Genomic DNA, 12,067 nt, shown 5'->3' on the forward strand with positions numbered 1-12,067 from the left:
ATATTGAGGTTCATAAATATGTGAGAGACCACAATTCTGCATGATCTGTTACATTTACTGTATACTGAATTATAAGGTATGAGTTTTTTTTTTTTTTTTTTTTTAAAGATTTTTTTTTGTTATTTGTTATTTTAAATTGGTTTTATTTATTTATTTTTTTCTGTGCTGAGTGAAGAGCATAATCGTTATAGTAAAAAAATCGATTTGAAGAGCATAACACCCTTAAATAATAATAATAATAATAATAATAATAATAATAATTAATTAATTAATTCAAAATACAGTAAATGTAACACACCAGACACAGTTGTGGGTTTTGCGCAATCTACGAACCTCAATATTTGCCGAAAACAGACATTAAAATATATTAAGAATTTAAGAAACTAAGTCATAGAAACGTAGATTACCTTTTTTGCAATTGGAGGAGAACAATCAAGATGTAGCCCATATGTCTCTCTGCTTCATCCCATGATGGATATCAATATCCACATATAAAACACGCTCTGGAAGCTCAATATCATGAGGACTTTCTTGGAATTGGACACTGGGTGCATACTGAAGCTTTGAGAGATTATCAAGAAGCATAGCCAGTATATCATCCAATAATTGGCATGAATTCTTATTTTCCATGTTATTTGGGGCAACATGAAGAGTATAATCTGGATCAAAATACTCATAATTCTCATGTTGTGGCATCTTGTTATCAGCTTCCACTCCAAGTGCAACTCCTGTCTGCTTCGTAGCACCAGCACCGAGCAACATTTCGAATGGTATAACCACCACCACCCAACAACAATAGTGGGACATTGAACAATCTCATAAATCTGACACATTATGCATGACCTTTGATAGAAAGATTGAAGCAGCCTAGTCTGTCCCCAGATAAAGAGTCAACACCACACTGGAGAACCATGACACCAAGCCTAAAAACTTCCATCACCTTTCCAATTATTGGCTTGAACAAACAATTGTAGCTCTCATCATCAATCACATCATCCAGTGGAACATTAAGGGAGTAGTATTTCCCTTTCCCATATCCAATATCACATGGAACATTAAGGGAGTAGTTTGTTTAAAGCATCCAACAAACTTCCATCACCTTTCCATATATATTTTAACAACAGTATCCACCCAACCATCGAGGAGGCTGGAATCCTGGGGGAGGGGAAGGGGGAGGAGGCTGGAATTGTGGGGAAAGGGGAGGCTGTAATCTTAGGGGAGGGGGGCTGGAATCCCGGCGAGGAGGGGAGGAGGCTTGGAGGGGGAGGGTCTGACGTCCCACATCAATTGGGTATGAAGATAGAAATGTGCTCTTATACATACTTACACCCTTTATGACAACAACGTGTTTTAAAGCCATGATGGTCATAATCCCATCAAAACTTCGCAGTTAAGCGAGTCTATGCGAGAGTAGTATCAAGATGAGTGACCTCCTTAGAAGTCTAGTTCGGGGGAGCCAACCAGGCCTAAAAACTTCCATCACCTTTCCAATTATTGGCTTGAACAAACAATGGTAGCTCCTGTCATCAATCCCATCATCCAGTGAAACATTAAGGGAGTAGTATTTCCCTTTCCTATATCCAATATCCAGTGAAACATTAACGGAGTAGTTTGTTTGGAGCATCCAACAAACTTCCATCACATTTCCATATATATTTTAACAACAATATCCATTCAGCCATCGAGGAGGCTAGAATCCTAGGGTACTGTGGGAGGCTGGAATCTTGGGGGAAGAGGAGGCTGTAATCCTGGGGGAGGGGGAGGAGGCTTGGAAGGGGAGGGTGTGACGTCCCACATCACCTGGGTATGGAGATGGAAATGTGCTTATATGTATACTTACACCTTTCATTACAACAATGCGTTTTAAAGCCATGATGGTTATGATCCCATCATAACTCCACAATTAAGCGAGCTTATGCGAGAGTAGCATGAAGATGAGTGACCTCCTAAGAAGTCTGGTTCGAGAGAGCCAAAAGCGAACAATATTGTATGTCAATGAGGTGTGGTGTTACAAATGGTATCAAATACATTGTCCAGCCTGAAATGGGGGAGCATGCATAAAGCTCATGAGTGTCGTTAGCGCACACTCGTTGGGACGTCAAGAATGAGCTAATCCAATGAAGGTCGCTAGTGGGGACGCTGGGTCCTAAGAGGAGTGATTGTGATGTTCCACATCACTTGTGTATGGAGATGAAAATGTGCTTATATGTATACTTACACCTTTTATGACAACAATACGTTTTAAAGCCGTGATGATCATGATCCCATTAGAATTTCACAGTTAAGCAAGCTTGGAAAGTTTGGTTCGAAGAAACAAAAAAAAAGCAATATTGTATGTCAATGAGGTAGGGTGCTACATAGAGGGAGGAGGCTGGAAAATTGGGCAAGAAAATGTGATGGGCCTAGTGGGCCACTTTGCCTTGGCATAGGCTCTCAGCTTGAGCCCCTCAATTTTCATATCCCTCATCCTTGGGTGGGGCTCATTGGCCTGTAGAAAATGCCCACTCTATCCTAAGTGGGCCCGTATCGGGTTCCTTCAATCATCAAAGAACAAATAGCATTTGGACAAGTAGGCATAACTTTAACTAAAGTTATGTTCCTCATTTTCGACCAGTCCTATAAACGTCCAGGTTCAACGAATCCGCACCATTGATTTCTGTTTGTGTTTTCCTCCCACATAACAAAGTCCACTCCACTCTCCTCAGCCTGTCACGACTCACGCCTCGTCAGAAACCCCCAAGTTCCACTGTCCCCCCACAATGGCTTTTTCGGAGTTCAGGTCGCTGGACGAGAAGTCCCTGATCGAGTACATAAAGGCCGAGCCCGCCCTCTCCTCAAAGCTCGGCAGCAACCTCGACGACATCAAGATCAAGGAGGTCGGAGATGGCAACCTCAATTTCGTCTACATCGTTGTCGCCCTGGGCGGCTCTTTCGTCATCAAGCAGGTGTTCATTTTTTCCAAAAATTTGATCTGTTTTTTGGGTTATGGATAGGCGAGCATTTTGTTGGTCATGATGTGCATGCTTACTGTTGATTTAGAATTTGGTAGATTATTTGGATATTTTGGGTACAATAGCAAGTAATAGTATGCTGTAACATGTTATGTGCGGATTGAGGAATGGTTTAGTTTGTTCGACTTGGGTGTTGTTTTGTTGCATTTCATTTTTCTTTTTCTAATCTTGGAAATGGGTTATTTTCCAATTTGAGAAGCAGAACCAAAAGGAATTTGAACAACAACGTTGAGATGTGAAAGTAATTTACTCTTGGGAAACATATTGAATTCCAGAAGACAAAAAATGTAGCATATTCTTATGGTTAATGTATTCCAATGTTAATGAACTTTAAGAAACTGAAATAACTCTTACAATCAAAAAATTCTCACACATTCTCAAAACATGTATAGAGCCTGGTTGCTAGCTAAATTCATGGTGTTTTGTTACTGTCAAAGTATGTACCTGGACCCTTCCATGAGTTACGGTTTAGCACTTGGTTGTGTGATTCTTCAGGCCCTCCCATACATACGATGTATAGGGGAATCTTGGCCGATGACAAAGGAACGGGCATATTTTGAGGCACTGGCACTGAGAGAGCATGGTCGATTTAGTCCTGAGCATGTGCCTGAAGTTTATCATTTTGATCGTACTATGTCTTTGATTGGCATGCGGTACTTGGAGCCTCCACATATAATTCTGAGAAAAGGGTTGATTGCTGGGACCGAGTACCCCTTGTTGACAGAACACATCTCGGAATACATGGCAAGGACTCTTTATTTTACATCCCTCCTTTACCGTTCCACCACGGAGCACAAACGTGCTGGTATGTGATATCTATATTTTCTATTTCATATTTTGCCACTGAAGTGTTGTACTCAGAATGCGTACTTTATGTTTATGTTGGATTTGCAATGTTCTATATTTGTTTATTTTCTATGTTAGGAGTCTTTATTTAACAATATGACTATGTCTTTCCAGGATATCTATAATTGCGACTAAGTACGATTTACATTTGCAAAGTAACATTCACGTTAATGTTTAACTTGATGTTTTGGAGGTGCTGATGCATTTATGTATTTGGGTTTTGAATCCCATTAACTGGGTTGCTTTAAGACTGATTGGGGGTGAGAAGAGTCTTGTTCCCTCTTCCCCATTTTGTGTTTCAGCCTAGGTGTGTAAGATTAGGTCGTCTAGAGGTTAGCCTGAACTTTAGTCTGGAAAAGTTATCACAACTTGTCCTGATTTGCTTATTTGCTTATTTGCTTTTTACCTGTTTGCCCTTACCATGAATTTATTTTCTACAACTTCTATATTTTGGTTTTGATGAGTGTGTATTCAGAGCATGATTGTCCATCATGATTAGATGAGTTTTATTGGTTCTCTACTTGTAACGGTCATGCATATTTATATGGTTTTTATGTTGTAGTCTGACTGATGCAGTTGCTATATGCAGTTGCTGAATTTTGTGGGAACGTAGAGTTATGCAGGCTCACTGAGCAGGTTGTTTTTTCTGACCCTTACAAGGTTTCTCAATACAACCGTTGCACTTCCCCTTATCTTGATCGTGATGCTGAGGCTGTTCGGGAGGATAATGTTTTGAAGCTTGAAGTTGCTGAGTTGAAATCTAAGTATTGTCCTTTCTTTGTTGTTGTTTTCTTCTTTATAAAATGTAGCAGTTCTATGATGTCTAGTGTCTTATGATGTTGAAGAGTTGCCTTTCCTCTAGGTTCTGTGAAAGATCTCAGGCTCTTATACATGGTGATCTCCACACTGGTTCTGTCATGGTTACTCATGAGTCAACTCAAGTTATAGATCCAGAATTTGCATTTTATGGGCCTATGGGTTTTGACATTGGAGCATTTCTTGGAAACTTGATTTTGGCATTTTTTGCACAAGATGGACATGCTAATCAAGTAAATGACAGAAAAGTATGTCCTGATCTAATAATTGCCTGTCTTTATTTTTATACTTGTTATTTTATGAATCCATTTGTTTCACTTTAAGATATTTGATGGTGTAATGGCTAATTTAGTAAAATAATTTACATGAAAGATAATGATTTTCCAAATGTGTTTTCTCTTCCTTGTTGAACTTTGAAAATATGTTGACAATTTACCAATTAGTGTCCCCAAAATGCCGGATAAGAGAGGAGGATATACTGGGGAACATTGGAAATGATGCTTCTTATGAGGGGAGACCCCTTTATTTTGTGACCAATATATCCATAAGCCATTTTACTCCTAAAGGACTCTGTGAATGAGATTACAATCAAAATTACTTCACTCTGCCAAACAAACATCAAATGTTACTTTAAATGAAAAATGTTGTCAATCAACAATTTTATGTCGAAAGAATTGGAGCCGAAGATGTTTTAGGTTTTGTGTCTTAGTCTTTTATGTCACTGCAATGTTTTTCTTGGGATATATTTTGAAGAAAATCTTGGTTGCATATGATAGCTTTGATCTTCCTTATTTCTTTTAAATAGTGTCATTTACCTGCTATATATATATATATTCCTTTTTATTTTTTTATTTATTATTATTATTTTTTTCTATGTCTCCAGTTGCATTGGTAGTATATCTGTGCTTTCTAGTAGATTTTTATTCTTGCTGGACTATTATCTGGAAATTTGTCTACCTACAAGAGTTATTTTTATTTGTATGCTGTGTTTTGAAAACCTTACTGCTTATCTAATTAATATTATTTGATATATCTTTAGCAATTCGATCATTGAATATGGTCCTTGTTAGTTTGTTCATCAATATGCAGCTTAGAAGTACCTTGCATTTGGTCCATTTTCTTCTGGCCTACTTATCTAGTGTCAACAACTGGAGTTATGTCAGCATAAGCATCTGCTGTTCTAGGCTCTAGCTCTAGGTAATGAGTTGTGGGTGTTCAAGTTGAAGGAGACAAAATTGTCACTTGAAGAGAACCGTAGAAGAAAATTGCAGAAATATGAAATGCATTTAAGCCAATACTAGTGAAGTTAAAAGATTTGATCTGAACGTTATTGTGGTTTGTAATCAAAGATAGCATGCAGAACTTGTGATCACGAGTTGATAATAAATGGCTGGGCTGTTGGAAAGAGATGATTCCTGATTTGTATGATGCTTTGACTCTTTTGCTGTAATATCTTCTTCTTTTGGTGAAGTTCTTTGCATTTGCTTGTTTCTTATGAAACTATCCGTTGCAGTTTCCTTGTATGGAAAGCATGACTTATAGCCTGGCTTGGAGTTTTTTACTTATTACTTCTTGTTCTTAATTTACTGTTAAGAGTCATCTCTGATATTCACATTATTGTGCAGACATATAAGGAGTGGATTTTGAGGACAATTGAAGAGACATGGAATCTTTTCCACAAGAAGTTGATTGCACTTTGGGATGAGCACAAGGATGGTTCTGGTGAGGCATATCTTCCCGCAATATATAACAATCCTGAGCTTCAGCGGCTTGTACAAAAGAAATTTATGGAGGATTTGTTCCATGACACCCTTGGATTTGGTGCTGCCAAAATGATAAGGTAACAAAACCGATTACAGATTCTTATGTTTCACTCTATGTTGCGTATCTGGGTGTAAATTTTTCAATAATTATTCTTTCCACTCCTTTTGAAACGTTAACCATATTCACCGTTTAGAATTTACATTCTTAATGCACTGGGTTTTGTGCATCTCTTGAAGACCGTAAATGCTAATTTAGCATTTTTAACAAGCTGTGTCACCATATATATATATAATCATTTGCCAGACTGTTTCACCAATCAACTGGGATAAAGGTCATTTCCCCTTCTGAATAGAAGAATGCTTTCTTTAATATAATATGTGCCATCAGATTTAATAACCATATTCTAATATATTTTGATTTTAAATCCTATAACTAATGTTTCTTTTGTGGCATATTCTGATTGACAGGAGAATTGTTGGAGTGGCACATGTTGAGGATTTTGAATCAATCACTGATGCTAGCAAACGAGCAGAATGTGAACGCCGGGCTCTTGAAATGGCAAAGCTGCTTCTCAAGGAAAGGAGAAAATTCCAGGCCATTACTGAAGTTGTTTTAGCCATTCGAAAACTCCAGTGATAGTTTACTTGAATATTTTGGGTTTTCCAGTAAAGAGTTTCCTAATATTTTGGTGTTTCTTTTATATACTTCATGTGTACTTGGGTGTGCTCATGAATTTCGATTACTTATAAAGATCGAAAACATGTTTGTTTAGAATGAACTCTTATGCTATGTCTATCCAATGTACAATGTTAACACGAAATAAGATTTAATTTTCTTGGTGTTATCTTCGTTGCTTCAGTGCTGTGAATTATGTTTATCCATTCTCCCCTGCACATGAAAGTGGTGGTTGGACTTGTTGATCAGTCTTCTGAATTGTTTTGTTAAAATGCTTATTAGGGAGCCAGAGAGCTTTTGTATTTAGGTAGCTATATACTGAAGGTTTTATTAACCATTAAATGAATCAGACTGTTCTTTTTCTTAAGACACCATCTGTATCTGCTTAAACATGTTGGGGGCTACCCATGTCAGCATGAATATGCAGTCCTCATACTAAAGGTTGGTTTGGATTTGCCATTTCAAAAGGTGCAGTTTCAAAATAACGATTTAAAAATATGTGATTTAAAAATGTAATTTTTGATATATCTTGTTCCTCCATCGGGTCTGAATGTACACATGCACGTGAACCCTTTCAATTATGAATAATATGGTTTAGGGTATGTATACTAATTAACAATATTATATATGTTTTACGAATATATGTATATTTATAAGTTATGGTCATGTAGACTTAGGTAGGCTTTATCAAGATAGATCCATTTGGAGAAGGCCAAGTTAGTTGGATCTTGTTGTCCTTATATATATATATATATTTGGTGTAGCAGCATTTGATTTCCTTAGTTGCATTTGATTTAAAAAAAAAAAAAAAAAAAAAATCCATTAATTAGAAAATTCAAAAAGAATGGCATTGGAGACCAGCCAGATCTGATGCTTTGGTTGAAATCCAAGCTAGGCTTCCTGAGATTAGGTTTGCTCCTTATGATAAGCCTTTGTGGACTGCATCTAGGAAGGGAATATATGTTAGTTCAAAAACTTGGGAGCTGCTTAGAGAGAAGAAAGAGAAGATTGCCTAGTGGAAATTGGTTTGGTGCTCATATGCCATTCCCAAGCATGCTTTCATTTTGTGGCTTGCTATACAAGATAGACTTGTAACAGGTGAGAGGTTGCTTAAATGGGGGTTTCAAGGTGATATTAAGTGTCTGTTTTGTCATAATCAAGTTGAAAGTAGGGGGCATTTGTTCTTTGAATGTAGTTTTAGCTATCGAATTTGGAAATTTTGTATGGCTCGATGTGGAGTGGACAATTCTCCAGTTATTTGGGATGAGATTCTGCAGATAGGATTTCAAGATTGGATGAACAAGTCTCTTAAAGGTTTTCTTTGCAGATTGGTTCTAGGTTCTGTTATCTAAAATTTATGGTGCACTAGGAATGAGCTAAAACATTTTGGTCAACCTAGCACTGAGGAGCAGCTTTTGAAGAAGATAACTTGGGAGGTGAGGTCAAAACTTGCTGGGAAGGGAAAGTTTCCAAGGACTAGAGAGAATCTGGGTATCGCTTCTTTGTGGAATCTGCCTGCTAACTTGCTGTTATAGTTTCTGTGCAGGCTTGTTGTTCTTTTTCTGCCTTGCTCTTCTTCTTGAAGGTTGGTCTCCTTTTTGGAGAGGTTTTTTTTAGTGTTGCTAATGGTGTTGAGTAGTGTCTCTGCAGTTGTTTTGTTTTGTTATTTGGTTTTAGACCTTGCGTGGTTGTTTTCTGCAGGTTTGGTTTCTGTTTGTTTTCTTTGTAGAGCAGTCCTGTTTTAGTTTTCTTTTGGTAGTGCTGGTTTGCCAAATTGTATGTTGTATGCATTTGGCTTGCTTGGAGTATGCTTGAAGCCCTGCGTGGCTAAGCTTTTGGCCTTTTTAGAAGGCTTGTAATTGGAATATCTTTGTAGTTTGGATTGGTTGTTTTTCAATGAAATTCCTTATTCATCAAAAAAAAAAAAAATTCAAAAAGAAGCTATGTAGTACTAGGAAAGGCATTATAAAGCAATCATCTAATTAAGCGAATTTATTTAGATGATAATGCAAGATACAACATTTTACGATCATATTAATTAATAAGCTCTTAACTAGAACCCTTTAAATATTCCCATACTTTGCTTTGTATTCACTCCAAAGCTGATCAACAGACTTCCCGAGCAGCTCAACAAAAAAAGTAGAATTATAAGAACTCTTCAATTTCTTATTCAAATCAGCCACGAACCCATTTCTAAGACTATTGCAATAGTCCAAAAACCGAGCCGTAACATCATAGCCATGGTCCCATTTATAACCTTTCCCAGCCTGCACCCAGTGGCTCGGGGCATACCCTGCCTTCAACCTCACGAAATCAGCAATTCCTTCAATCAATCCTCCAGGAGTCAACCCTTTTCCATCCCACTGCCAAATATGTGTCGTTTCATGGTAAATAACCCCTGTGAATTCCCTTTTCAAATCCCCCGAGTAGCCATTGAGATATCTTGCGCTAACATGGATCTCGTTGTTGCTAGCATATGCAACTCCATCCATGTCATCGATAAACAAACTCACTTTCTGCACATTCTTTCTGTCCGCACAATCATTTTCCCGGAAAAGCCTCCATATGAATTCCGTGGCAGAAATCAATGTTTCCTTACCGTATGCGCATCCAATATATTTGTCGAAGCGAATCCCGCCAGAAGTGTTCCTGGCGGTGTTGGTGACTACGTAGTCAACTGCATGAATGCCTTCAATGGCTGCTAGGGTTACAAGGAAAGAGAGGAAAAACATCATGCGGTGAGCCATTGTAGGCTAGCTGTAGTGCTAGTTGTTTTTGCTCAGGAAATGCAGAGGTGGTCTATGATTTATAGAGAGTTTAGACTTTCGAGTAAATTGCAAGGTGGTGCTCGCACTACTTGCAAATTAAAATGAGCATTTAAAAGTTTCTTTTCATTTTTTTAATACTAATGAATTTTCAAAGGTGGTAATTCTTACTACTAATTTTCTGATCTATTTCTTTTCTGGTACGTATATGATTTAAGTTTTGAATTAAAGGTCCATTAATTAATATGAGTTTTTTGCTTGGCCAATTAATTTGAGCTAGGAAATTAAGTTTCTCCTGATCATCAACACGAAAAGGCTGAGTTTATCTAGAAAACTGAGCAGTTTGGAAGGCCACGTTGCTGATTCGAATGGAAGAGAGAGTAGAGGATCCAAAGGCCACGTTTACTTCATACACAAAAGAGTGGGGAGCCAAATAAGCGAAACATAATTTGCGTGAAGACAGTTTGGTTTCTGTTTCTGTTTTAATGTTTTTTAACAACAAAAACCAAACTGTTTTCACACAATTGATAATGGATGAGTGTGTTTGGGAATTTACGAAAGGAGACTTAATTAAAAGAGGACAATAGAAAATAAATGAAATAAATCAAGAAAGAATCGAACGGCCGGAATAGAATGGATAAGACTATTTTTATTTCCTTGTTGTGGATATTACGTTAATTAAGATTAAAAAAAAAAGGAAAAAAGGAAAAACACATGATTTAATTATTATATCATTTGTTGTTTATTTTTGTTTTTTGATTAATTAATGGAGACTAAAAAAGGTATTCCACTTAATTAATGAGACGAATATGAATTGATTCACATTTCAGAAAAACCCAAATAAAAAAACGCCAGAACGGTAGGTTCCAATTCTAATTCCCATCCTAATTAATTAGGAACCGTTTAGTAATTGTCCTGATTAGAAGAGTTGGACAAATTATTAAGTGAAGTCTAATGACCGGCCGGCTCTAGTAAATTCAAATAATCAAAGTGACAAAAGGAACAGGACAAATGGTGCTCTATATAATCCAGATACACCAATTTATTAAATCTCTTGAGCTCCATGTTTTTAGCTGTTTGGACTTCTTTTGTGGAGTACCTAGTATTTCCCTTTACAAAAGTGCCAAAATACCGGGGCTTTTGGCATAAGAAGACACCTCACGAAAGAAGTCCAAAATTTAACACCGGCTAAAAACACGGGGCTCGAAAAAGAGATTTAAAAAATTGGTGTATCTGGTTGCATTAAATTTTGATCAACCCTGAATCTTTGAGTTTGATATACTAAATTAGAAGATTTTGAACTTTAAAAAGATAATTGCAAAAATAATAAAAATTAAAAGAGTTTTGTAAAGTTTCGGCTTATTTTTAATTTTTATTTTGGTTGAATATTAATGCCGTTTCATCTTTCCTTCAATTGGTGTGAAAGGACTAATATTCCAACCGGTATTAATACAAATACAACCTATATTAATTTGTTTATGTGACAATTTTTATTTCGTGACCGGGTTCCTCGTCTTCGGCCCTTGGGCACTTCATGCATATATATACATTACAAAAAACAAAATTTTTGCTGACTTACATTTTCTGACGTGTCAGATCAGAAAATCCTTATGACGGGTCGATTTTGATGTGTCTCAGACGTTAAAATTATGGGTGTCAGAAACGAAAAATTTATGACGTGTTAAATTTCTGATGTGTCAAAATTGGCACGTCAGAAATTTAAAAATTATTAAAAAAATAATATATTTTTTTAATAAATTTTTTCTGGTTTTTTTTTTTTTTTTTTTTTCAATTAAAAATATTTTTTTAATTCTTGAATAGTACGTTTCTTCTTCCCCAGCAAGATCTCTTCCTTCCTCCATTTTCACTCTCTCTCTCTCTCTCTCTCTCTTCTTTCCTCCATTTTCACTCTCTCTCTCTCTTTCTCTCTCTCTCTTCTTTCCTCCATTTTCAAAAACCCAAATCCAAAAAATCTTCAAAAAATCAAAAACCCAAATCAATAAATAAACCTTATCCTTCTTCAATCTTCTTCTCTTCAAATCAAAAATAAAAATTTCTCAAATCAAATCAAAATAAACCAAATCAGAGCTTCTTCAAATCAAAAATCTCTCTTCTTCGATCTTTTTCTCTTCTCCTTTTTTTTTTTCTTCAGCTTCTCTTCTTCGATCTTCTCTTCTCCTTTTTTTTTTT

General features: G+C 36.6%; 2 protein-coding genes and 1 pseudogene across 4 annotated transcripts in view; 1 reads left to right on the forward strand and 2 right to left on the reverse strand.

Moving 5' to 3' along the window:
• Positions 1 to 432: 432 nt before the first annotated feature.
• Positions 433 to 1,639, reverse strand: LOC132177252 (histone deacetylase 19-like; annotated as a pseudogene).
• Positions 1,640 to 2,635: 996 nt separating this feature from the next.
• Positions 2,636 to 12,067, forward strand: part of LOC132177173 (methylthioribose kinase-like) — a 22,562-nt gene continuing 13,130 nt past the window's right edge. Inside the window, exons 1-6 of one of the 3 annotated variants that reach the window (XM_059589411.1) lie at positions 2,636 to 2,945; positions 3,507 to 3,816; positions 4,447 to 4,621; positions 4,720 to 4,921; positions 6,299 to 6,513; positions 6,905 to 7,281. In XM_059589411.1, coding sequence (XP_059445394.1) covers positions 2,760 to 2,945; positions 3,507 to 3,816; positions 4,447 to 4,621; positions 4,720 to 4,921; positions 6,299 to 6,513; positions 6,905 to 7,073 — 1,257 coding nt within the window. In that variant the 5' untranslated portion in view covers positions 2,636 to 2,759 and the 3' untranslated portion in view covers positions 7,074 to 7,281. Of the gene's footprint in view, positions 2,946 to 3,448; positions 3,817 to 4,446; positions 4,622 to 4,719; positions 4,922 to 6,298; positions 6,514 to 6,904; positions 7,282 to 12,067 lie in introns of those variants that run through there. The other 2 variants (XM_059589413.1, XM_059589412.1) reach the window with 2 other exon arrangements.
• Positions 9,176 to 9,859, reverse strand: LOC132177108 (uncharacterized). The gene has a single exon (XM_059589328.1). The coding sequence runs from the start codon at positions 9,857 to 9,859 to the stop codon at positions 9,176 to 9,178; it is 684 nt and encodes a 227-aa protein (XP_059445311.1).

The sequence above is a fragment of the Corylus avellana genome, chromosome ca4 (assembly GCF_901000735.1).
Source record: "Corylus avellana chromosome ca4, CavTom2PMs-1.0".
Classification (NCBI taxonomy): Eukaryota; Viridiplantae; Streptophyta; class Magnoliopsida; order Fagales; family Betulaceae; genus Corylus; species Corylus avellana.

What these genes read in the sequence shown, in the direction of transcription:
- LOC132177108 (XM_059589328.1), bottom strand. Translation starts at nt 9,859, where the DNA reads ATGGCTCACCGCATGATGTTTTTCCTCTCTTTCCTTGTAACCCTAGCA.